The sequence below is a fragment of the Adiantum capillus-veneris genome, chromosome 24 (genome assembly GCF_014529385.1).
Source record: "Adiantum capillus-veneris isolate H3 chromosome 24, ASM1452938v2, whole genome shotgun sequence".
NCBI classification, from domain to species: Eukaryota; Viridiplantae; Streptophyta; class Polypodiopsida; order Polypodiales; family Pteridaceae; genus Adiantum; species Adiantum capillus-veneris.
In genome coordinates this window covers 3635941-3663194 of record NC_140954.1, presented here as the reverse complement: position 1 = coordinate 3663194, position 27254 = coordinate 3635941, and the positions used below count along the sequence as shown (strand labels likewise).

The window sequence follows — 27254 nt, the reverse complement described above, 5'->3', positions numbered from 1 at the left end:
TATGGACATAATCACTAACTATTACTAATTTTTGCAATTACAAGATGACCCTTTTCTCTTTTCAATGCTTTGACTGGTTGGTGACCATAGTAAAAACCAAACTTTGGTATGTTCCAATTCTTTGTTGGCAAGAAGGTACACTGAACAAGAGAAGGAGACTCTCCTATGATGAAAATCAATGTACAATGGATAGATCACAAAACGGGAGGGGGGAAGAGCCACACGAGTGGTGGTCAATAATGCCAGTAAATACCCTGGCCCATCATATAGAAAGGCCCTAGTCGCCACAGCCATACAAAGGCTTGGCCTCAACTTTGTCAGAGTTGCCTTGTTTCGTGTCATTTCACCTTTGAAGTGTGTGTATCATCTTCAACCCCTGGCACCACTAGAGGCTCAGGTCGACCATCAAAAATCCGTAGCAACTGACTCGTCAAACAAACCGGATACCCGAGCTATTGATTAGCTCTCATTTGGAGGCTCTCTCCTACATCCAAGTGTTGCAAAGAAACCAAGCATTTTTAAGGTCGTCTCGCAAGAAGCCTGATCCCAAAGCTATTATGTTCTGTCTCAAGCTTATTTATCATCTTGCAATGCTCGAGAGATGCCTTGAAATACTCTTAGGAATCTGAGGTAGACTTTTTATATCTGCAAAGGATACTTCCGTATAAGCCCTGTGCTCCTGAAAAATTATTTCCATCATTCTATTGAATGTAATAAAAGCATTTGCTGGGCCAAAGGCAAAAACCAGATATTCATAGAAGCGAATGTGGCAAGAAAAGTTCTCTTGTGAATGTCTTCTAGTAAGATGCATCTCATGATAGCCATGTTTAAGGTCTAGTATACTAGAGTAGCAAAACACAATTCATTTCTGTCAACTTGTTTATAATCCACACATTGGGTATGAACCATCCTTCTTTAGCACTAAATAGTGAGCAAAACAGAGAAGAGAGGGGTCTTACCATTCCCTTTTCCACAAGCTCATTAACTTGGTTCAAAAGCTCTGCTTATCGACCATGTGAGACTCCAGCAAAAGCTATTGGGAGATGCTTGGGTTTGTTCTTGCTCGAGCTGCGCAGACACAGAGATAGCCTGATGAGTGGAGAGGCTAGCCAGTCTCAGAGATGGATCACAAACTTTTTCAGAGAAGACACGGGACAACCGCAGGAGCCACTCCCACAGCAGAGCTCCCTTTCATCTCACACCAGAGGCACACTGATCGACTGAGCGATTGAGCTGGGGAAATCCAGGCGCCCACGACTGCGAAGGACTACACAGCATCGACGGAGGCCACATCAAAAGATTCGGAGCACTCTGGCCAGCCATGCACGACGCCCGGTCAGACTACTGACCATGGAGGAGATTGATGAAATCCGCCAACGACCAATGCTAGATCTCCTGTGATTTAGCTATCCCAGCAAGCCGCCCATTTTACTTAGTTCACATCGACCAGCAGTCTAGGATCCCATAGTATATTTTTTTGTTTTGTTATGTTGTTATTTTGTTACTCTGACTTTGTATTAGATCCACCACATTGTAACTTTCTGGTCTCATAGGTCACTTTGGCCTTTTCAAGACGTTAATATAACATTTCATTTCTCTCTCTCTCTCTCTCTCTCTCTCTCTCTCTCTCTCTCTCTCTCTCTCTCTCTCATCGAGGAGGCAAAACCATTATCCAGGAGTTTCGAACTCCCAAACCGGCTCCCCCTTCATCTGCCCCTCCTTAGGCTCTGTTCATTTTATCTTCTCTTTTTTTTTGTTCACCCCTCGTTGGACCCTCATCTCTCTCTCTCTCTTTCTCTGTGTGTGCCCGCGCCCCCCCCCCCCCCCCCCCCCCCCCCCCCCCTACTGCTCCCTCGCTCCCTCTCTCTCTCGCGCTGCCCGCCCCGCTCTCTCTCTGTCACGCTGCCCCCTCCCCCCCGTCTTAGCTTAAACTTTTAAGTTTTTCAGCTATTCCCCCCTCCTCCTCCTCCTCCTCAGTCTATCGCCCCCCTTTCCCCCCCATCTGTCTATCGCGGCGCCCCCTCCTCCTCCCTCTTCAGTCTATCGCGCGCCCCGCTTCCCCCCCCATCTGTCTATCGCGGCGCCCCCTCCTCCTGCCTCTTTAGTCTATCGCGCGCCCCCTTTCCCCCCCCATCTGTCTATCACCGCAAACCCCCCCCCCCCCCCCCCCCCACCCTCAACCTATCTATCGCACCTCTCTCTCTCTCTCTCTCTCTCTCTCTCTCTCTCTCTCTCTCTCTCTCTCTCTGATTCTTTGGGCCTTACCGTAATGGATCCACTTGAAGGAGACCCTAATTCTTTGGGCCTCACCGTAAGGGATCCACTTGAAGAAGACCCTGCACAGGACACGGAAGCCGCCAATGTCTCACCTGTGTGCAAGCCGCGAGCAAAGGCAACCTTCGTGCTCACGAATAAGCGGATGGCACAGATGGAGAGGGAAATGAAGGAGTGGAAAACAGAGATGGAAGGATGGTGGAAGGAGAAGGCCAACCTACTTCAGATGGTCTTCAATGAGGGCGCACAGTGGAAGAAGGAGAAAGAGAGCCTTAATGCAGAAATACGGACACTCAAAGAAGAAGTCTCAACCCTCAAACAGGAGAACCCAAACGCCGAGATACGAGTACTCAAAAAAGAAGTCTCAGCTCTTAAACAGGAGCTTGCTGATAGAGTAAGCAATGGACTAAAGGAAGGCGAATTTCAACCCTCGGTAATAGATGAAATCAAGGAAATTAAGGAACAGGTAAGGATGATCACAGAGGAAGAGAAACTGAGTGTGGCAAAGACATCTTCATGGGCGGAGATGATAACAAGGAAACAAAAAAAGGCGGACGAGGCTGAAAAATGGATAGAGGTCGCCAAGAAAGGGAAAGGTCGAGAAACTCCTTGTACACCGAAGCTTATCAACATGACTCTCGAAGAGGAACAAAGAAGGCGGATGCGAGCACTGCATGTGAGAGTGACCGGTCTCAAAGACATAAACGATGTGGAGAAAGAGGTCACAAGCCTTACATCCATGATGGGGATGGAAAAGCCTTTGCACACAAAGGCATGGAGGGTAGGTAAGAAAAGTGATGGCATGGGTGAGTCTTCAAAGGGGAGAGCTCTCATACTACGCTTCCCCTCGTTGGAAGAGAAGAAGGAATTCTTGAGGAAGAGGCCTACTCTCAAAAAGACAGGTATTTTCCTCGGTGATGACCTGACTCTCTCACAGCTCACACATATGAGAGGCAATGCCAGAGATTACAGCGGCAAGGGAGAAGGGAAAGATAGCCTTCTACAGAGATGGACGGGTGGTGATTTTAGAGCGGCGTACTGCATGACGGTGCGAGACCTATGGGACCACACTGAAGATGGCTACCTGGAACTGTAATGGGTCTATGAGGTTGGACGTGGGCGCATTTGAGGAGAGTTTCAAAGACAAGGATATTGTGTTCTTCTCAAAGACTCATCAGGCCCCTGGACAGGTAATGCCACATGTGGTGGGATACAGATGGGAAACAACTCACAGGACAAATGCGAGATCTGAGCACGGGAGTAGAGGTGCTATTCAGGAGGAGTAGCAGTGCTATTCAGAGAGGAACTACAACCACTACTGCATATTGTACGAAGAGATGATCAGGCTAGATATATGTGGGTGAGACTGAGACCTGACACAGGTCGATTACTATATATTGCCATATGTTACTTTCCTCCCAGTACATCAATGTATGCCGCATCCAGAGGGTAGGCGCCTTTCTCTATCGTAGATGATGACATTTGGGAGTTTTCTAGGGATGGTGATATCATTCTCCTAGGGGACTTCAATGCCCGGACGGGCAACTCGCAGACAGTCTTCTACGACACTTCAGATGAGATGCTTAGAGAGCTGAATGTGGGTGAGTTGGGGCTTGACAGATGCTCAGATGACAGAGAGCAAACGGAGTATGGGAGATACCTCATGGAAATGACGACTACAGATGGATTAGCCATACTTAATGGCTTATAGCGATTTCCTGGAGCAGCCGGTTTCACATGCTTTCCTCATAGACATGGGGCCAGTACAGTGGATTATGTTATTACACAACCGAGTTTTATCCCCTGCATTCAGGATTTCACAGTGGGAGCCAGGACAGTGGGCATAGCAGTAGACCATGCTCTCTTAACACTATCCTTTAAATTTCAGTATAGTACAACCCAAACATCAGGAGGCAGGTCACACACCCGCTATACATTTACTCCAGAGACTGATTTCGTTTATTCAGAGGCAATCTGGGACCGTCTATTGGAAGGCACAGCTGGCACAAATGGTACAGGTCTCTCAGTGGAGGAGTGCACCACGCTAGTGACTGAGACATTGCACGGGGCTGCATCAGTGGCATACCCACACACTCAGCCGGGCAAGAGACGACATTCTGGGAGCATGCCCCAGAATAGTTGGTATGATGAAGAGTGCAGAGAGATGAGAGACCAGCTTCAGAGGGATCTTCTTTTAGGAGTCATCACTTACAGACAGTCTCGGATTGCTTTCCGACGCCTTGTGCGACGGAAGAAGCGAGCTTACCTAGCCCAAATGGAGCGAGACTTGTATCAGATGTTCTTGAGTAGGGACTCAGGAGAGGCATGGCGTCTCTTCCATGAGCCCTCCCCTCCCCCAGTGATTACTTCACCTCAGGTGTGGGGCCAATATGCGACATCATTATATACGGTTCCTGGACAGGAACCCCTTCCAGACCCTATCAAGCCTTGCCCAGCTACGAGCACTTTCTTCACACCTGAGATGGTACAAAGGGCCATCGACAGAATGAAGACCGGGAAGGCATATGATCATGACGGTCTAGTATCGGAGCACTTTATACATGCCAGGGATATGCTGATGGAGGTTCTCGCAGTGTTGTTCAATCGTGCCATGTGTGAGGGATTACCTGAGACTTGGAGATTGTCTAATATTGTGCCCATCTTCAAGGCTGGTGACCCTACAGAGCCTGGGAACTACCGCACTATCATGGTTGGACACACATTGGCACGGTTGTACGCATCCATCCTGGAGCAACACTTGAGTAATTGGGCAGAGGGCGAGGGGGTACGAGCAAAGGGTCAAGCCGGCTTCAGGAGGGGTTTCTCCACTCTTGATCATATTCTGACACTCAGGGCCATCATTGAGGAGGGCAGAGCACATGGGAGACGAATATATTGTAGCTTTGTGGACTTTCGTAAAGCATTTGACATGGTACCAAGAGGTCGATTGATGCGCAGACTGCAGGAGATGGGGGTGCCCATAGAGGTGATTTGGGGGATTATGGCCTTGTATAGATCAGTGATGGGACGGGTACGCACTCCGGAAGGGGTATCTGATTTAGTTCACTCTACCATTGGAGTGAAACAGGGCTGCCCATTGTCTCCTACTCTATTTGGTATGTATGTTGATGAGGTGTCTGATTACATCGATAGAGAGGGTGACAGAGGTGCACAGCTGGCAGGGACATGGATCCCATTGTTGCTATATGCTGATGATATTGTGCTGATATCTGACTCACCAGAAGGTATGCAACGACAGTTGGATGCACTACGCAATTTTGCAGAGGATAGTGGATTGTGTGTAAACCTAGGTAAAACCAAGGTTATGGAGTTTAACACCACACTGCAATGGGTCGGAAGATCAGTACCCACTTTCAAATATGGTCAGGAGATTGTGGAGTATACTCATGCATACACTTACCTGGGGGTAGTCTTTACTGGGCCGAGATTTTCCTTGAGAAGAGCAACAGAGACTAGACTAACTAGAGCTAGTGCGGCTCTGGGAGGAATGGAGAGGATGTGTTCAAAGGTTCAGTTCTAGGAACCTAGGACAAAGTTATGGCTCTTTGATACTTTGGTTGCCTCTACTATGTTATATGGGGTGCAGGTTTGGGACCTTCTATAGGCTAGGATGGGTGGAGGCGTATGGAGAAGCCCCTGGTATCTATGATCTCTCGGCTGATTAGAGCCAAGGTTTTTGTACCGCATGATATCATTCGAGCGGAATTAGCTGCCCCCCCTATGGAGATTGAGGCGCTCACAAGATCAGTCTCCTTTGTACACAGTCTGTGGGATACTACCAGAGACAGATATGCCACGGTGGCTCTAGAATCCTCCAGACAATTAGCTCTTAACCGGGATACATCATGCTGGTATGCTCAGATGACATCATGGTTTCAGACACATGGTTTCACCATGGATAGGTTGCCTCCTTTTCAATACTCTCTTCAAGCACCCTTGAGGTCTCTGACATGGGTAGAGATTAACAGACTCATCTGTCAAGATTTGATCCAGTTGGACACGAGGAGGACATGGATAGAGCCATTACAAGAGTTAGGCACAAAGATGGCTTTCTATAGAGAGCATCTTCTCCACCTCACGGGGGATGGGTTGGTAATTCGACCTAGCTATATGGACACGCATCTTTCGCATGGTTTGCGTTGTGCCATTGGCCAGATACGCACGTCCTCACATCAGCTCGAGATTGAGACCGGCAGATTCAGAGGGACACCAGCAAATAACAAAATATGCCGCTTATGCCATCTAGAGCCAGAGACAGAAGTACATTACATATGTCATTGCACAGTGTACTATCAGATACGAGGTCGTTTTCACTGTCTATTCAGAGAAGGTTTTGGGCCTCTATCTAGGGTCATGAGTTATGAGGATCAAAGATGTCTTGGGCTTTATCTACTTGAGTTACACAAGCATAGAGAAACTTTACTGAGGAGAGGTGAAGAGAGACATCCCCAGAGACGGATCACAGATTTCTTTAAACTAGATACTATACACCCAGAAGAACAGACAGAGGAGCAACCAGCGACGGTGGAGAGGTCTACCCGCACTACTGGCATTCTCATAGACCGAGCTTTGGAGCTAGGGAGATCTAGATGACCCCGAGGGAGGAGAGGAGCTACACAATTTCGAAGGAGGCTATGGAAAAAGATTCAAGCCATACTCTTTCGTCGTCCAGAGTGCGGATGAAGATGGATCTCTACTCCCCTCCCATATTGTCTTCACATTGTACTGCTTAGTTTAGGATCCCACAATATTTATATTTACATTTTGTTATCCTAGTTTAATTTATTTTGTTAATCTGACCTTGTATCAGATACACCGCATTGTAACTTTCTGGTCTCATAGGTCATTTTGGCCTTTTGAAGACGCTAATATAACATTTCATTTCATTTCTCTCTCTCTCTCTCTCTCTCTCTCTCTCTCTCTCTCTCTCTCTCTCTCTCTCTCTCTCTCTCTCTCTCTCTCTGCCCTGCTCTGCACCCCCCCCCCCCGCCCTCTCTTGCTCGCGCGCTCCCTTGCCCCCTGCTCGTGCACGTTGCACCCCCCCCTGCCCACTGCTCGCCCGCCTTTTCCCCCCTCTCTCTCTTGATCGCTCGTTGCCCCCCTTGCCCCCGGCTCGCGGCGGCCAGCCCACCCCCCGACCCTATCGCACTATCATGATTGGACACACATTGGCACGGTTGTATGCATCTATTCTTGAGCAGCAGCTGAGTAGATGGGCACAGAGGGAGGGGATATGCGCAACCGGGCAGGCAAGTTTCAGGAGGGGTTTTTCTACTCTTGACCATATCTTGACACTCAAAGCCATCATTGAGGAGGGCAGATCGCGTGGGAGAGGGATCTATTGTAGCTTTGTGGATTTCCGCAAAGCATTTGACACAGTGCCCAGAGCTAGATTGATGCGCAGATTACAGCAAATGGGAGTACCCACAGAGCTCATTTGGGGGGTCATGGCATTATACAGGTCAGTAGTAGGGCAACGTCACTTGGATGCTTTGCATAGGTTTGCCCAAGAAAGTGGTTTGTCCGTCAACCTTGGTAAAACCAAGGTCATGGTATTTAATACCACCCCACAATGGATCACGAGGTCAGCGCCAGCATTCACATACGGCCAGCAAAAGGTGGAGTATACAGATGCTTACACTTACCTTGGAGTGGTATTTAGTGGGCCAGCATTTTCATTGAGGAGGGCAGCAGAGACTAGATTGACCAGAGCCCATGTACCATTGGGTAGATTGGAAAGGATGTGTTCACAGGTTCAATTTCAGGAGCCTCGGACGAAGCTCTGGCTCTTTGACACTTTGGTGGCTTTTGCATTGCTTTATGGAGCTGAGATTTGGGGACCTTCACTGGATCATCACGGGAGGACAGGCTGTAGTGATGGATGGTGGGACATGGAGAAGCCTCTGGTCTCTATGATCTCGCGGCTCATTAGAGCCAAGGCTTCAGTACCACGTGCTATTGTACGAGCAGAGCTAGCTGCCCCCCCACTAGTGGTTGAGGCGCTCACCCGATCTGTCTCCTTCATACACCGCATGTGGGAACTTCTCATAGACAGATATGCACGCCTTGCACTTGAGTCCTCTCGACAGTTAGCCATGCGGGGAGATACAACATGCTGGTATGGGGAGATGACATCATGGTTTCAGACACATGGGTTCAGCATAGACAGATTGCCTCCGTTCCAGTACTTACTCGATGCGCCCTCTCTAACTCTTGCACAGTCCGAGATCACCAGGCTCATTCGCCAGGAGTTGACTTAGCTAGACACCAAGAGGACATGGATACAACCAGCACAGGAGCTGTGCACGAAGATGGCTTACTACAGAGAGCATCTCCTCCAGCTTACGGAGGATGGTTTTGTGACGAGGCCCAGATACATAGACACCCACTTGTCTCATGGGATACGATGTGCTATTGGCCAGATACGCACATCCTCACACTAGCTGCGGATCGAGACTGGGAGATACAGCGGAGTACCAGCAGAGGCCAGGACATGCCCCCTGTGTGACATCGAGCCTGAGACAGAGTTGCACTACACATGCCACTGCCCCGTCTACTACGAGATACGAGGCCGCTTCCATTGCTTGTTCACAAAGGGCTTTGGACCATTCTCTAGAGTCATGCGGTACGAGGATCAGAGATGCCTCGGTTTGTTTTTGCTCGAGCTGCGTAGACATAGAGAGAGCCTGATGAGAGGAGAGGCTAGCCAGTCTCGGAGACAGATCACAGACTTCTTTAGAGCTGTCATTGGACACCCAGAGGAGTTACTACTACAGAAGAGCTCGTCGCCTCACACCAAAGGCACACTGATCGACCAAGCGACTGAGCTGGGGAGATCTAGACGCCCATGATGGCGGAGGACTACATAGCATCGACAGAGGCTGCATCAGAGGATTCAGATCACTTTGGCTCGACATGCACGACGCCCTGTCAGACTACTAACCATGGAGGAGATTGATGAGATCCGCCAGCGACCGACGCTGGAACTCCTGTTAGTTCACACCTAGGAGTTCAAGATTCCATAGTATTTTATTTTGTCATTTTGTCATCTTGTTACTCTTAATTTGTATCAAATCCACCACATTGTAACTTTCTGGTATCATAGGTCACTCTGGCCTTTTTGAAGACGTTAATATAACATTTCATGTCTCTCTCTCTCTCTCTCTCTCTCTCTCTCTCTCTCTCTCTCTCTCTCTCTCTCTCTCTGTGTGTGTGTGTGTGTGTGTGTGTGTGTCTAGCTTAGTGGCTGAGCACCTCATGCATGCCAGAGATCTACTAGGAGAGCTTCTAGTGGTTATGTTTAACCGTGCCATGTGTGAGGGCTTGCCTGATACTAGGAGCCTATCTACTATTGTACCTATCTTCCAGTCAGGAGACCCTATGGAGCCTGGGAATTATCGCACTATCATGATTGGACACACATTGGCACGTTTGTACGCATCCATTCTTGAGCAACAACTAAGCAGATGGGCAGAGAGAAAGAGAGAGAGGATACGCGCAGCCGGGCAGGCAGGGTTCAAGAGAGGTTTTTCTACTCTTGACCATATCTACTCAGAGCCATCATTGAGGAGGCCAGATCACATGGGGGACGGATCTATTGTAGCTTTGTGGACTTCCGCAAAGCATTTGACACAGTGCCCAGAGCTAGATTGATGCGCAGATTACACGAGTTGGGAGTGCCTACAGAGCTTATTTGGATACAGGTCAGTAGTGGGGCATGTATGCACTTCAGAGGGCCTATCTACAGCGGTTCACTCCACTATTGGAGTGAAGCAAGGTTGCCCGCTCTCTCCTACTCTATTTGGTATGTATGTGGATGAGATTGCTGCCTACATTGAGAGAGATGGTGATAGAGGTGCACAGCCAGCACGGTCATGGATCCACTATTGTTATATGCTGATGATATTGTGTTGATCTCCGACTCTCCGGAGGGGATGCAACGCCACTTGGATGCTTTGTATAGGATCCCCCATGATAGTGGTTTGTCTATCAACCTTGGTAAAACCAAGGTCATGGTACTTAATACCACCCCACAGTGGATCAAGAGGTCAGAGCCCCCATTCACATACGGCCAAGAGACGGTGGAGTATACAAATGCTTACACTTACCTTGGAGTGGTTTTCAGTGGACCAGCTTTTTCATTGAGGAGAGCAGCAGAGACTAGACTTGAAACCCGGCTGTTTAATCCAAAAAGGGTGGTAGACCTTAGACTAAAACCTTATTTGCTTTCACCCATTTAATTTTTCACCCACTTTACCTGTACTTTCAAGACACAACAAAGGGGAAAGGGATACAGGCTGCTAGATTTACTGTATAAGAAGACCCACACCAGACTGGCCCCTAAGTTAGGCACCCCTTTCGGTATTTCTTTATTCTTTAAAAGAGGGAATAAACGTTGTGGTTCCCTACAAGCTGCCCCGTACAACCTTGGCTGAATTTCAACTTTTCTGGCCCAATTTCGGTAGCATAACTGTACTAGGACCCTTCACAGTCAATATTCCCAATGCATTGGATAACTTTCCCGACGCATACGGACACTTTGCAAAACCTGGCGAGAATCTGCAGCACGATGATATCTTTGTTTTCTGCCCCGAAAATGCGCCAGATCACCTGTACAGCGGTCCCCTCGCATCCCCAAACCTCCTAGGGGTATTAGGGTCCGTTTAGGGCCAAAAACCTAAACCTGCAGAAATACACTGTTTTTCAGGCTCAGTTTTGCGTGCCGGTCACATTCGTAGCAAGTCCTCGAGCTCCCGCACCTGTAGGGCTACTTGCCCTTTGAATCGGACGAGGTTTCGCACGTGAAACCTCTCCGAATCACCTCTACCTGCGGGGGATTAGCCGCTAGCTAATCCAGTAGCTGTGCAAGAGGCTCTTGCCTCGGCAATCGCGCATGAACCCACACAACTGTACATTGGTCAATTGAAAAGCCCACTAGAGGGGCATAACATACTGCCATAGGGGAGAGAGAGGGCAGTGCGTAGCGTGCAGGGCATCACTCCTGGCACCGCACTGTACATAAGAGGGAAAGGAAGCACTCCATAGCTCTCAACCTGTGACTAAAATTGAAAATGAGCCTGCTTGCTCCTAAAATCAACGCGACTTCTTCCAGCATGAGGAAAGTGCACATAAATGTGCCACTTGGCACATTTACAGGCTATTTCCCGTTTCGAGGTTGCCGCCTAAAAATCTCCCGACCAATTGTCCAGTTGATTTCACGGCAGAGTAATAAAATGTTCCCCTTGTCATTCCGGAGGTAATGACACAAACACATTTTCAAGTCCCAAAATAGCAGTTCCCTAAATTTTAGGAGATGCTGCCATTGTATCTTTCTAGGTCATCTGACCCTCTTTGTACACTGTAGCCACACCAAGAATTGAAATGTAGCCTCTGTAGCAAAGGATTCCACTTTGGCTAGTCAATGACCCCACTTTGGCTAACCATAGTCCTTGTCCAACCTTAATGCTCTCTGGCCCTCGGGCCTGGACTCCTTCTGAACAGATCCACACTAGCTATGCAATGTAGGTCAATTAGATTTCCCGAGGGGTGTTTCCAAAAAGTGAAAGTGAATAAATAATAAGAAAGAAATTACCAAAAAGGATAGATAGTAGTCACACGCTGGTGACATACCCCCCTCTTGAAATCTCAAACGTCCTCGTTTGCATCTATGTCGTACATGCTCACAGTCAACACTCGTGTATTCAACACCTGTCGACACATACATGCTCATTGTCAACCCTGGTGTATTCAACACCTCGTCAACACATGTATTGCCTGCGTGTGAACCCTGTCCCAATGACATAGTGGTAGCTTCGCACTCTGCCATTGCTTTGAGTCATCAACTTTCCAATGACAAAATAGCAGCTACGCATTTTGCCACTGTCTTTTAGTACACGTTGGATCCAGTAACACTTTCGAGCATACCCAAACCGACAGTTTAAGAATGCAGTTACACATGTACTCTTTAATAGAAGCAATTACTGTATCCTTGACAAACTGACAAGAAATACTCACTTCTATAACACTAACCAAACTTTTGGACATTCCATAAGAGCAATTGCCAAACTGACAATCTGTACAGCTCTAACATTCATGTAAGATGTACTTGATTTGAGCTCACTTCAAATACCATGTATATCATTTCTTTCAAAAGCCATTGTCACACTGACAATCCATGTAGCTTTGAAACTCAAGGGGTCAAGGTAGGTTGCAAATCGAAGGCTTCAAGGTAAAGTGATAACACAGTTGGTGACTCTGCAAGTTCACCTTCTTCCATCCACTTAGCATCCATTGGTGGATAGTTTCTGAACTTCACCAAGTAACGCCTAGCAACCTTGCCTTTCACTTTTCTTTCTTTATGTGCCAAAATCTGTTCCGGGACCAAGATCTCGTCAAGTTCCTCGACTTCCGGATTATCTTCAGCTGCCATATCTTCTGGCACATCACCCACATAGGGTCTGAGAAGACTCACATGAAACGCACTGTGAATCTTCCAACTCTCAAGTAATTTCAGCCTATATGCAACATCATTGATTATGTCGCATACTTGAAAAGGCCCATAGTAACACATGCTAAGCTTTGGAAACAGTCTTTCCATGCTCTTCATCTTCTTTAACCTTGCGTTTTCAAAGCGTGGAAGCACCCAATCACCAAGTGAAACTACCACTTCACGACGGTGACGATCAGCTGCTTTCTTTTGCTTTGCCTCAGTCTTTTCTAAGGCCACTTTGACCTTTTTGTACATTTCATCCATGTCCTGAAAATACTTATCTGCTTCAAATATCTTGTCCTTTGTATGCACTATGGGAGGAACTTTCTTGCAACCTTCAACTATCTCAAAAGGTGCCTTGCCAGTTGATGAATGCACTGTATTATTGTATGCATACTCCACCAATGGCAAATACTGCTCCCACTTTCTTTTATGTCCTGACACATAGCACTTCAGCAGATCTAGGACAGTAGAATTTTCCTCTTTTGACTGCCCATCTGTTTGAGGATGAAATGACGAAGAGAATTTGAGCGTGGTGCCCATATTCTCAAACAAGCCTCTCCAGAACAAACTTGTCATGCGTGGATCACGGTCGCTAACAATCGACTGTGGCATGCCATGATACTTGAAAATATTGCTCATAAACAAGCGTGCCATCTGATCTGGCTTTATCTTCTTCCTGACAGGAATAAAATGAGCCTGTTTCTTGAATCTGCAAATAATGGTCCAAATACCATCATTTCCTGTCGGCGTTCTCGGAAGATCAAAGATAAAATTCATAGCAATACTTTCTCATGGTTTATCTGGAATAGGTAGTGGTTGCAATAACCCTGGTGCCTTTTGCCTGTCAAACTCGACCTTTTGGCATATTAGGCATTCTAGCACAAAGGCATCCACATCCCTTCTCAATGTAGGCCAATAGAAGAATGTCTCAACCGCTTTAATTGTAGCATCGATACCACGATGCCCTGCATACGGTGGGACATGACTCTCTTCCATAACTTTGCGTCGCAATGGCTTTGTGACACACAATTTGCCATGCATCATCATGAACCCATCTTTGAGAAGATAGTGTTCAGGACGTTGTCTATCCATTAGCTGCTCGAAGACCCTTGCAAAATCTTCATCATTTGCATACTGTTCCCTCATATCATCAAGTTCATGATGATAAGGAATTGGCACAATTGAAATGTGTGGCTTCCTTGACAAGGCATCAGCCACAACGTTCTTCTTGCCTTCCACATGCACAGTCTGAAACTGGAACATGGACAAGATATTTGCCCATCGCATATGCTTCTCAGATAACTTTGCCTGTGTCAAGAAGTATCGCAAGGTCTGATGATCTGTTTGGACAATGAAATCTGCACCTAGCAGGTAGTGTTTCCAACTTAAGAGCGCATGAATCACGGCCTGCAGTTCTTTTTCATAGACTTGCATAGTCTTTTCTGGCCCTTGCAAGATTCTACTCTCATAGGCTACTACCCTGCCATCTTGCATTAGCACTACACCAATGCTACTACCGCAGGCGTCGCACTGGACCACAAATGACTTCCTAAGATCTGGCAACACAATGACCGGATCTGAAGTCATCTTTTCCTTTAAGAGATTAAAAGCTGAAATCTCTTTTTGTGTCCATCTAAAGGTGACTGCCTTCTTTTGAAGAGCATGTAAAGCTGAAGCAATCTCAGCGAAATTTCGGATAAACCTTCTGTAATAGGAGCATAGTCCCAAGAAGCTTCGAACATCGTGCACTGTTTTCAAATCTGGCCATGATTTGAGCTTCAACTCTTGCAGGATCCATTCTGACACCATCCTTTGAGACAATGTGTCCCAGAAAGTGAATCTCTTCCAGAAAAAATTCACTTTTCTTTGCATTGATGAGCAACCTATGGCTGCGTAGCTCTTTGAACACAATAAGTGATGCCTATGCTCCTCTTCATTCTTTGAGTAGACTATCATGTCATCAAAGAATGTACCAACAAACTCCTGGTGTGGACGGAAAATTATATATAACTAGATGAATCCAGAAAAATTATGTCCATCATCCTATTGAACATAGCAGGAGCATTTGTGAGACCGAACGGCATCACTAAACGGCCAAACGTTGTTCTAAAAGCAGTCTTGTGCACATCCTCTGATCTAATGCGGATCTATCCTACTAAACATAGCTACTCCTAATTTGTCCAGAATATCATCAATTCTAGGTATAGGGAACCTATTCTTGATGGTATTCTTGTTCGGTGCATGGTAGTCGATGCACATATGCCATGAGCCATCCTTTTTCTGCACCAACAACAATGGAGAACAGAATAGAGATGAACTGGGCTGAATCAGCCCCTTTTCTAACAACTCCTGTACTTGGCCCATTATCTCTTTCTGCTGAGCCGCACTAACCCTGTACGGAGGCTTATTTGGTGGGCTACTGCCTGGCACCAAATCTATCGCATGGTCCTCGGGTCTCTGTGGCGGTAATTGAGACGGTAATGAATCGGAAAAACAGTCACTATACTGTTGTAAAAATGTTGACCTTTCTTTATCTAACACAGATAAATTTGATTAATCACAATCTGACACTTCACGTGCAAAAACCAAGTACGCAGAAAGATGCTTTTTCATTACAGAAGTAATAGCAAAAGCTGATACAGTGGGAATAGAGTCCCCTTTAAGCTTTACATCCAGAATGTGAGTCTTTCCCCTACTCTGTACTGTGATCTTTTTGTTGTAGGCATCCATGATTCCCTGTACACGAAACAACCAAGGAATACCTAGCAACACATCACATCCGTCCAGTGGCATGATGTAAAATTCTTCAGCATCTACACAGGACTAGATATGTAGGCGCAACTTTCCGATAATGGGTGTCACAGCCTCTGTATGGCCAGGACATGCCAAACCTGCCTTTGCTGTATACCTCGTCTCTTCATGTCTGATTCCCAACATTGAAGCCAATTGTGGGGAAATGAAGTTGGCTTTGGCACCTGGATCATAGAAGATAAGCACGATTTGATCCCTGACCCTCTGCAAAGATCACTTGCATCTGAATTTGGCTTGTGTCCCACCATATCTGGCAGTAGACCAGCTCTTTCCTTTCTTGTCCTCCTTGTCTTCAGAATCAGCTGGCCTTTTCTTTTGAGGACAATTGTAAGCAATGTGGCCAGGCTACTCACAGATAAACTATTTGTTCTTTGACCTCAGGACCTTCTTTTGCTCTTCGGAAAACGTCTTTTCCATTTCTTTGCTGGTCACTTTTCTGATTCAGTCGTAGCTTTGCCTTTCCCTGCGTTGGCTGGCTCCTGAGTCGCTTTAGGAACCTCATTGGGAACGTACTTCTTCGCTGAATTTTTCTTGGCTGATCCTTCCTTGACGCCAGTCTTAAATTCACAATCTTCTCCTTTGAGCGAACCATTGCTAGTGTTTGCTACCTCGATGAACTGCGTCAAAGTAGTGACTTTGGTCTTCGTGCAGTACTTTTCTCAATCCTTTGGGTAGGCCACAACAGTATTTTTCAATTTGTTCTGTCAATGGCACAAACCTATAGGAAGTTACTGGAAGTAGAGCTTTCCAAAACTTCTGATTGTAGTCATCCAGATTCTTGCAAGTGGCAGTGTTAAGCTGGTGCCATTCTGTCAAGACATCTGCTTCATAGTCATCAGATAACCATGCTGCTGCAAAAATCTCCTTGAAGTAAATCTATGTGGACGGAGCTTGCCCTTGAAGCAATAAAGTTGTCCACCATTGTCCCGCATTCCCTGTCAAGAAACTGGCTGCCTTGCGGACCTTTGAAGCCTCTGTAAAGTTTCCCCCTGCATAGGCCTTGTCAAATTGCTAGAGGAATGAGAGAGCCTTCTTCCTGTCATGAAACCCTGTAAAGGTCGTGAATGTCACATCTTTGCCACCTTCTTTGTACGCAGTTGGCCTCTCCAGCAGCGTTAGGTTGTCATATGGAAGTGACTGAAACATGGGAACACTGTTAGGGTTCATCTGTGTTCCTTGACCGCTATTTAGTTGACCTGGAAATGGCATATTTGGCTGTTGATTTGTAATTCCAGACATACCAAAATTTGCATGTGGCATTCCAAATTGGCCGTGAGCGCTATGAAACCCTAGTAGCATGCAGGTGACACCAAACATGGGGTCAGGCATCATTGTTTGAGCGCCCCCGAACATTGTTCCTAGCGTGTAAAACTGATTTCAAAGTGCATGACCAGCCATGCTCTGGAATACCGATCCACCTCCAAAATAGCCAGGGTGTATTGAAGGTGGTGGGAAGACTTGTTGTATAGCTTGTAGGTTGCTTCCCTGTCCATTAGAACCAGCTATTGGCTGTTGAAAGGTGGCTGGCTGAACTGGTACAGCTTGAAAGACTGGCATTTCAACCACATGTTCTTGCACCTTCGGCACAGGTTGTGGAGACTGCATGGTCTGCGTCAAGTGTACAGGTGTTTCCATTGACTCTGCAGTATGAATCACCTGTGCTTGAACCTTAACAGGCATTTGAATATGATTCAGTGACCAACTTGCTGAGACGGAAGAGGAGGTTGCAGAAAGGCTAAAAACCTCGGGTTCTGCATTACTTGTGTGAACATAGCCACAGCAATAGCCAACTGGGTCCTGAATATATCATCATCCGTCTGTGGTGGTCTTGAAGACTCACCCACTTCATGTGTCTGTTGACCCTGCGAAGAGGAAACCTCTCCATTCACATCATCTGGTCAGTCAGCCATAATTGCAATTTCCTATGTCTAGTCTATGATCCCTTGTGTCTTCAAGCCCAAACTGACCAAGGCTCACTTCTATGGGAAAAAGTGATTTAATCCCGGCGACGGAACCATGAAACCGGCCTGTTTAATCCAAAAAGGGCGGTAGACCTTAGACCTAAACCTTATTTGCTTTCACCCATTTAAATTGTCACCCACTTTACCTGTACTTTCAAGACACAACAAAGGGGAAAGGGATACATGCTGCTAGATTGCACCTGTATGAGAAGACAGACACCAGATTGGCCCCTAAATAGGTGCCCCTTTCGGTATTTCTTTATTCTTTAATAGAGGGAATAAACGTTGTGGTTCCCTACAAGCTGCCCCGTACAACCTTGGCTGAATTTCAACTTTTCTGGCCCAATTTCAGCAGCATAACTGTACTAGGACCCTTCACAGTCAGTATTCCCAATGCATTAGATAACTTTCCCGACGCATACGGACACTTTGCAAAACCTGGTGAGAATCTGCAGCACGCTGAATTCTCTGTTTTCTGTCCCGAAAATGCGGCAGATCACCTGTACAGCGGTCTCCTCGCATCCGCGAACCTCTGGGGGTATTAGGATCCGTTTAGGGCCAAAACCCTAAACCTGCAAAAATACACAGCAGGCTGTAATTCACTGTTTTTCGGGCTCCGTTTTGCGTGCCGGTCGCATCCGTAGCAAGTCCGCGAGCTCCCGCACCTGTAGGGCTACTTGCCCTTTGAATCGGACGAGATTTCGCACGTGAAACCTCTCTTTATCACCTGTACCTACGGGGGATTAGCCGCTAGCTAATCTAGTACCTGGGCAAGAGGCTCTTGCCTCAGCAATCGTGCATGAACCCACACAACTGTACATTGGTCAATTAAAAAGCCCGCTAGAGGGGCATAACATACTGCCATAGGGGAGAGAGAGGGCAGTGCGTAGCGTGCAGGGCATCACTCCTGGCACCGCACTGTACATAAGAGGGAAAGGAAGCACTCCATAGCTCTCAACCTGTGACAAAAACTGAAAATGAGCCTGCTTGCTCCTAAAATCAACGCCACTTCTTCCTGCATGAGGAAAGTGCACAGAAATGTGCCACTTGGCACATTTACAGGCTATTTCCCGTTTCGAGGTTGCCGCCTAAAAATCTCCCGACCGGTTGTCCGGTTGACTTTACGACAGAGTAAAAAAATGTTTCCCTTGTCGTTCCGGAGGTAATGATGCAAACACATTTTCAGGTCCCAAAATAGCAGTTCCCTAAATTTTAGGAGATGCTGCCATTGTATCTTTCTAGGTCATCTGACCCTCTTTGTACACTGTAGCCACACCAAGAACTGAAATGTAGCGTTTGTAGCAAAGGATTCCACTTTGGCTAGTCAATGACCCCACTTTGGCTAACCATAGTCCTTGTCCAACCTTCTTGCTCTCTTGCCTTCGGGCTTGGACTCCCTCTGAACAGTTCCACACTATCTATGCAATGCAGGGCAGTTAGATTTCCAGAGGGGTGTTTCCAAAAAGTGAAAGTGAATAAATAATAAGAAAGAAATCAACAAAAAGGATAGATAGTAGTCACACGTTGGTGAAAAGACTGACCAGAGCCTACGCAGCATTGGGTAGATTGGAGAGGATGTGTTCACATGTTCAGTTTCAGCAGCCTCGGACGAAGCTCTAGCTCTTTGACACTTTGGTGGCTTCTGCATTGCTCTATGTAGCTGAGATTTGGGGACCTTCATTGGACCACCATGGGAGGACAAGTCGCACTGATGGATGGGGGGACATGGAGAAGCGACTAGTCTCTATGATCTCACGGCTCATTAGAGCCAACGCTTCAGTACCACGTGCCATTATCCGGCCAGACCTAGCTGCCCCCCGCTAGAGGTGGAGGCGCTCACTAGATCTCTCTCCTTCATACACTGCATGTGTGAACTTCCCAGAGACAGATATGCCCGCCTTGCACTTGAGTCCTCTCAACAGTTAGCCATGCAAGGAGATACAGTATGTTGGTATGGGGAGATGACATCATGGTTTCAGGCGCATGGGTTCAGCATAGACAGATTGCCCTCCTTCCAGTACGCACTCGATGCACCCTCTCTGACTCTTACATAGTCCGAGATCACCAAGCTCACCCGCCAAGACCTGACTCAGCTAGACACCAGGAGGACATGGATACAGCCAGCACAGTAGTGGGGACGAAGATGGCTTTCTACAGAGAGCATCTTGTCCAGCTTACGGAAGACGGTTTCGTGACGAGGCCCACATACATGGACACCCACTTGTCTCATGGGATACGATACGCTATTCGCCAGATACGCACATCTTCACACCAGTTGCGGATCGACACTAAGAGATACAGTGGAGTACCGACAGAGGCCAGGACATGCCTCCTGTGTGACATAGAGCCTGAGAAAAAGTTGCACTACACTTGCCACAGCCCCGTCTACTACGAGATACGTGGCCGCTTCCACTGCTTGTTCAGAGAGGGCTTCGGACCACTCTCCAGAGTCATGCGATACGAGGATCAGAGATGCTTGGGTCTGTTTTTGCTCGAGCTGCTCAGACACTGAGAGAGCCTGATGAGGGGAGAGGCTAGCCAATCTCAGAGACGGATCACAGACTTCTTTAGAGCTGACACTGTACACCGGAGGAGCTACTACCTCAGGAGAGCTTGTCGCCTCACACCAGAGGCACACTGATCGACCGAGCGACCGAGCTAGGGAGATCCAGACGCCCACGATTGCGGAGGACTACACAGCATTGACGGAGGCTGCATCAGAGGATTCGAATCACTTTGGCCCGACATGCACGATGCCCGGTCAGGCTATTGACCATGGAGGAAATTGATGAGATCTGCCAGCGACCGATGCTGGATCTTTTGTGAATTAGCTATCCCACCTAGCTGCTTAGCTCACACCTAGCAGTTTTTAGGATTCCATAGTATTCATTTTTGTTACTCTGACCTTGTATCAGATCCACCACATTGTAACTTTCTGGTCTCATAGGTCACTTTGGCCTTTTGAAGACGTTGATATAGGATCATATAACATGTCATTTATCTCTCTCTCTCTCTCTCTCTCTCTCTCTCTCTCTCTCTCTCTCTCTCTCTCTCTCTCTCTCTCTCTCTCTCTCTCTCTCTCTCTCTCTCTCTCTCTCTCTCTCTCTCTCTCTCTCTCTCTCTCTCTCTCTCTCTCTCTCTCTCTCACGGGAGATGGGTTTGTGATTTGACCTAGCTACATGGATACACATATGTCTCATGGTTTGCGGTGTGACATTGGTAAGATACGCACATCTTCACATGAGCTAGAGATTGAGACTGGTAGATTCAGAGGGATACTAGCAGACAACAGGATATGCCGCTTATGCTAGCTAGAGCCAGAGATAGAGCTACATTACATATGTCATTGCACAGTGTCCTATGAGATTCCGGGCCATTTCCACTGCTTATTTAGAGAGGGTTTTGGTCCTTTCTCTAGGGTCACGAGTTATGAGGATCAGAGATGTCTTGGGCTATATCTACTTGAGTTACACACATATAGAGACACTTAACTAGGGAGAGCTAGAGAGAGACATTCCCAGAGACAGATTACAAATTTCTTTTCACTAGATATGGGACTGATAGAGGAGCAACCATCACTGCAGAGCTCGGCCCACACTCATTCGACCACTACCAGCACTCTCATTGACCAAGCACTGGAGCTACAAAGATCCAGACGGCCATGATTGAGGATGGCGGCTAAACAGCATCGACGGAGACTAGAGCAGAGGAGTCGAGCCATACTCTCTCGACATCCAGTGCAGATGAGGATGGATTCTAGTAGTAGTAGTATTTTTGTTCTAGTCTTTTTGTACCCAGACATGGTATCACATTCACTATTTTGTAACAGATTGGTCTCAAAGGTCATTTTGGCCTTTTGAAGACGTTAATATAACATTTCACTTCATTTCATCCTCTCTCTCTCTCTCTCTCTCTCTCTCTCTCTCTCTCTCTCTCTCTCTCTCTCTCTCTCTCTCTCTCTCTCTCTCTCTCTCTCTCTGTGTGTGCCCTACTCCCGCTCGCCCTGCTGCGTAACTCCCCTGCCCGCCCTACACCCGCTGCCGCCCCTGCTCCCGCTCGCCCTGCTCTCCCTGCTGCGTACCTGCCCTGCCCGCCCTGCACCCGCTGTCGCTCCCGCTCGCCTTGCTCTCCCTATTGCGTACGTGCCCTGCCCGCCCTGCACCCGCTGCCGCTCTTGCTCTCTTGCTTCCACTACCCCCTTGTTCCCACGCGCTCCCTGCCCTGCTCACCCTATCGCCCTTGCTCCCACGCACTCCCCCTTCCCCCCCCCCCCCCCCCCCCGTCGCCTCACGCTGTGATAACCCTTGCTACCAATCTCACCCTGCTGCCCCGCCCCGTTCCCCTTGTTGTCCAAGCGTAGAGAGAGAGAGGAAGGAAGAGGCGTAGAGAGAGAAGCAAAAAGAGCGTAGAGAGAGAAAGAGAGAAATGTTGCATAGAGAGAGGGCAGAGAGCGAAAGTTGGTCTTTCCAAGCGTAGAGAGACAGAGGTCAGAAGCGTAGAGAGAGAAAGTTTGCGAGCGTAGCGAGAGAGGGTTATTATTATAAATAAATAAAAACCGCGCGAAGAGAGAGAAAGCCTAGTTGTGTAAAGAGAGAGAGAGAGCCCAAAAAGAGGGAAAAAAAACTCCCTTCTTCACTCCTCTCTCTCTCTCTCTCTCTCTCTCTCTCTCTCTCTCTCTCTCTCTCTCTCTCTCTCTCTCTCTCTCTCTCTCCCCCCCCTGCGGCGGCCCTTCGACCATGAGGAAACAGAATGACAAGGATGACCCGGTGGAAGATGCCATCCAAAAATGTAAAGAAGAGGTGAGCGAGTCCATCAGCCAGATCAACCGCCACCTCTTAGGTACTATCAACATTCTCGACGCCCGCGTGACACCACACGATACATACACTTGAAAATCGCGTGAAGGCCCAAGATGAAGAAATTGCACTACTCAAGAAAGAGCTCGCACAGGTGCGATCGCAGAATGTCCTTGAAGAGGAGAGCTTCAACCTTCGGTAATTGACGAGCTTAACACGATTAAGGAACAAGTGCAGGCCATCAAAGAAGGTGGGGAGCAACAAAAAGAAATGACGACCTCGTGGGTAGATGTCATCACAAAGACCCAACAAAAAGCAAAAAAGGCAGAAAATGGATCGAGATTGTCAAGAAAGGGAAAGGCAAGGAAATAACCCCCACCCCCACACCAATCATCATCAACTTGACACTAGATGAGGAGCAAAGGAGACGTGTGCGGGCCTTACACGTAAGGATATGTGACCTGAGCCCTGAAAAGACCAAGATAATGTGGATGAAGAGGTGAAAGAACTCATGACTCTGGTGGGGGTCAACGAGCAGATGCATACAAGGGCCTGGAGAGTGGGCACTAAGAAAAGCGAGAACAACGGAGAAACCTCGAAGGAAAGGGCACTCATTCTCTGCTTCCCCTTCATGGAAGCGAAGGACTTCCTGAAGAAGAGACCGACCCTAAAAAAGACTGGCATCTTTCTTGGAGATGACCTCACCCTCTCGCAGATTGCTCATATGCAAGAAGTAATGCCGGAAATTAGAGCAACAAGGGAAAAGGGGAAGATTGCTTTTTACAGGGATGGAAAGGTGGTGATATTGGAGCAACGTCCCGCATGCCGGTGCGAGACCTATGGGACCACACTAAAGATGGCAACCTGAATTGTAACGGATCACTTCGTCTTGATATAGGGGCCTTTGAGGATAGCTTCACAGGGAGAGACATCATCTTCTACTCTGAGACGCATCAAGCCCCTAGGCAATCCATGCCACAGGTGAGCGGATATAGATGGGAGACAGCCTGCAGAGAGGAGACCAGATCGGAGCATCGAGGACGAGGCTCAGGGGGAGTGGCAGTTCTATTCAGGGAGGAGTTGCAGCCACTGATATATATAGCAAGGATGAGCATGCTAGGTACATGTGGGTGAGACTCAGGGCAGAGACGGGCAGATACCTCTACATTGCTATCTGTTGCTTTCCTCCTAGTACGTCAGTATATGCATCACCTAGAGGACAATCCCCCTTTGCTATTTTGGATAATGACATATGGGAGTTTTCTAAGGACAGTGACATTATCATACTAGGGGATTTCAATGCTAGGACTGCCCACCACCAAACAATATTTTATGATACTTTTAAGGAGCTGGATGCTACAGAGATGGGTCTATCCAGATTATCACAAGATGAGGAATACACTGAGTATGTTAGATACTTGATAGATATGGGAACCGCACATAGATTGGCCATTTTGAATGGCCTACAAAGATTTTCGACAGCTGGAGGTTTTACTTGCTTTCCACACCGACATGGTGCCAACACAGTGGATTATGTCATGGCCCAGCCAGGTCTCATTCCATTCTTTCAGGATTTAATGGTGGGCACTAGGCCAGTTGGAGTAGCAGTTGATCATGCTATCTTGTCCTTTACCCTGACGTTTCAATTCAGCAACTCCATTAAGAGGTCCCCACACACATCCAGTATACCTTCATTAGGGAGACGGACTTTGTGTATATGGCTGAGATACATAGGAAACTTTGCACCCAGGAGCCAGGACGGCCACTAGATGAACTCACTCAGATACTGACAGAGACGCTCCATGATGCAGCATCAGAAGCATACCCCCACAGCCAGCCTACACGGAGATGATCTGGGAGCATGCTCCAGAACAGTTGGTACGATGAGGAGTGTAGAGAGATGAGGATCAAATTACAGAGGGAAGTGCTCATGGGTATTACCACATAGAGACAGTCACGGATTATCTTTCGCTGCCTAGTGCGACGAAAGAAAAGGGCTTATCTATCCCAGCTAGAGCAGGATCTGTATCAGTTATTTATAAGTCTAGACTCAGGTGAAGCATGGAGGCTATTCTACGAACATTCACCACCACCAACGATCACCTCCACTGAGACATGGGGGGAATATGCCACATCTCTCTACACAGCTTCAGGACAACCACGGTACCACCTCTGTCGGACCCACTAGAGACATGCCCAGAGACGTGTTCTTTCTTTACTGCCGAGAGGGTGAGGAAAGCCATTGACAGTATGAAGAAAAGGAGAGCACATGATCATGATGGGCTGGTAGCAGAGCACTTCATCCATGCCAGAGATATGCTTGCAGAGCTCCTGGCTATGATGTTTAATCGAGCCATGTATGAAGGCTTCCCTCAAACTTGGAGTATGTCCACGATTGTGCCTATTTTCAAGTCAAGGGATCCCATGATTCCCGAGAATTATCGCACCATCATGGTTGGTCACACATCAGCTAGGCTATATGCATCCATTCTTGAGCAGGAACTGAGTAGATGGGCAGAACGAGAAGGCATAAGAGCACCAGGGCAAGCATGTTTCAGGAGAGGTTTCTCCACTGTTGACCAGATTCTAACACTCAGAGCTATTATTGAGGAGGGTAGACACCATGGCAAGAGGATTTATTGTAGCTTTGTGGATTTCCGCAAAGCTTTTGACACAATGCCGAGAGCCAGACTTATATGCAAATTACATGACATGGGTGTGCCTACAGAGCTAATATGGGGGATTCTGGCTCTCTAGAGGACAGTGATGGGGCGGGTGCGCACCACTGAGGGAATGTCTAACATGGTCCTCTCCACTATTGGAGTAAAGCAGGGATGCCCCCTATCCCCGACTCTTTTTGGGATGTATGTGGATTGAGTTTTCGGACTATGTAGAGCGTCAAAGAGACAGGGGGGCTCAACTAGCAAGGAAATGGATTCCGTTGTTACTATATGCTGATGATATTGTGCTGATTTCCGACTCTCCAAAGGGGATGCAACGTCATTTGGATGCTTTGCATGCATTTGCTTGTGATAGTGGATTGTCTGTCAACCTGGGTAAAACCAAGGTTATGGTGTTCCAACACCACACCATAGTGGGTCAGGAGGTCAGCGCCCATTTTTACGTATGGCCAGGAGACTGTGGAGTACACAGATGCGTATACTTACCTGGGGGTAGTCTTCGCTAGACCGGTGTTTTCACTACGAAGAGCACCAGAGACTAGACTGACGAGAGCATATGCAGCTCTGGGAGGACTGGAGAGGATGTGTTCGTCGCAGGTTCAGTTTCAGGAACCGCGAACAAAGCTCTGGCTTTTTGACCCTCTAGTGACTCCAGCTATGCTCTATGGAGTTCAGGTATGGGGACCCTCAGTAGACCACAATGGGAGATCTAGCAACACAAATGGATGGAGATGTATGGAGAGGCCTCTGGTCTCTATGATCGCTCGGATGATCCGGGCTAAGGCCTCAGTGCCGCATGAGATTATCCGAGCCGAGCTAGCGCCCCCCCCCCCCCCCCCCCCGTGGTGGAGACATTGACTAGCTCAGTATCCTTTATGCACGGTCTATGGGATCTCCCCAGGGACAGATACGGTCGGCTCATCCTGGAATCATCTCGACAACTAGCTCTACAAGGCGATACAGCATGTTGGTATGGACAGATGACAGCATGGTTTTAGTCGCATGGTTTCAACATGGATAGATTGCCTCTGTTTACCTACTCCCTAGATGCACCCTCCCTGTCTCTCACACGAACAGAGATCACCAAACTCATACTCCAGGATCTGATTCAGCTAGATACCAGGAGCACATGGATACAGCGGACACAGGAGTGGGGCACGAAGATGGCCTTCTACAGAGAGCATCTTCTCCAACTCACGGAGGACGGTTTTGTGACTAGGCTTGCATACATGGATACGCACTTACCTCATGGGATAAGGTGCGCTATTGGGCAGATACGCACATCCTCCCATCAGCCCCAAATCGAGACTGGCTGATTTCAAGGGGTGTCGGCAGGGGCCAGGATATGTCACCTATGTAACTTAGAGCCACAGACAGAGCTACACTACACATGTCATTGCCCGACGTACTATGAGATACGCGGCCGCTTCCACTGCTTGTTCAAAGAAGGCTTCGGACCGTTTTCTAGAGTCATGAGATACAAGGATCAGAGGTGTCTCGGATTGTTCCTACTAGAGTTGCGTAGACTTAGAGAGAGCTTGTTGAGGACATCAAGGGAAAGACAGTCTTAGAGACGGATCACAGATTTCTTTACACCGGCCAGGGGAGAGCCAGAGGAGCAGTCAGTACAGTAGATCTCAGAGCCCACCCATACCAGAGGTACGCTGCTTGATCGAGCCACTGAGCTAGGCAAATCCGGACGCACACGACCTCAGGGGGTCTCTTACCATCGACGAAGGCTACAACAGAAGATACAAATCACTCTAGCTCGACATGCAAGACGCCCAACTAGAGTACTGACCATGGAGGAGGTTGATGAGATTCGACAGTGACCGATGAGGAATTTCATCTAAACCCACCAACCCCCCCCCCTGTATCTCATCTCAATCCCGAATCAGCTTCAGATTTATTTCCTTCGTCAGTGTTCTAGTGTTTAGTTCTTAGTTAGTTTAGTTCTTTTAGTTTTGTACTCAGACATGATATCAAATCCACCAGTTATAACTTTTTGGTCTCATAGGTCATTTTGGCCTTTTGAAGACGTTAATAAAACATTTTATTTCATTTCATTCTCTCTCTCTCTCTCTCTCTCTCTCTCTCTCTCTCTCTCTCTCTCTCTCTCTCTCTCTCTCTCTCTCTCTCTCTCTCTCTCTCTCTCTCTCTCTCTCTCTCTCTCTCTCTCTCTCTCTCTCTCTCGGAAAAAGTCAGGGCTGTATATTAC

At 47.6% G+C, this 27254-nt stretch overlaps 2 protein-coding genes across 5 annotated transcripts in view; one reads left to right on the top strand and one right to left on the bottom strand.

The window, feature by feature from the left end:
- LOC147425852 (uncharacterized) overlaps positions 1-27254 on the bottom strand; it is a 115575-nt gene continuing 88321 nt past the window's right edge. Inside the window, exons 12-13 of one of the 4 annotated variants that reach the window (XR_015186134.1) lie at positions 960-1068; positions 1-679 (exon numbers count right to left, since the gene is read on the bottom strand). The gene's annotated coding sequence lies outside the window, so the exon portion shown is untranslated. The remainder of the gene's footprint in view (positions 680-959; positions 1069-27254) is intronic. The other 3 variants (XR_015186135.1, XR_015186132.1, XR_015186133.1) reach the window with 3 other exon arrangements.
- Positions 5920-6888, top strand: LOC147425853 (uncharacterized). The gene has a single exon (XM_086498304.1). It carries the CDS (start codon positions 5920-5922, stop codon positions 6886-6888), a length of 969 nt encoding a protein of 322 aa, XP_086354430.1.

Excerpts from the sequence above, each read along its gene's own strand:
- LOC147425853 (XM_086498304.1), top strand. The coding sequence starts at position 5,920 with ATGGAGAAGCCCCTGGTATCTATGATCTCTCGGCTGATTAGAGCCAAG.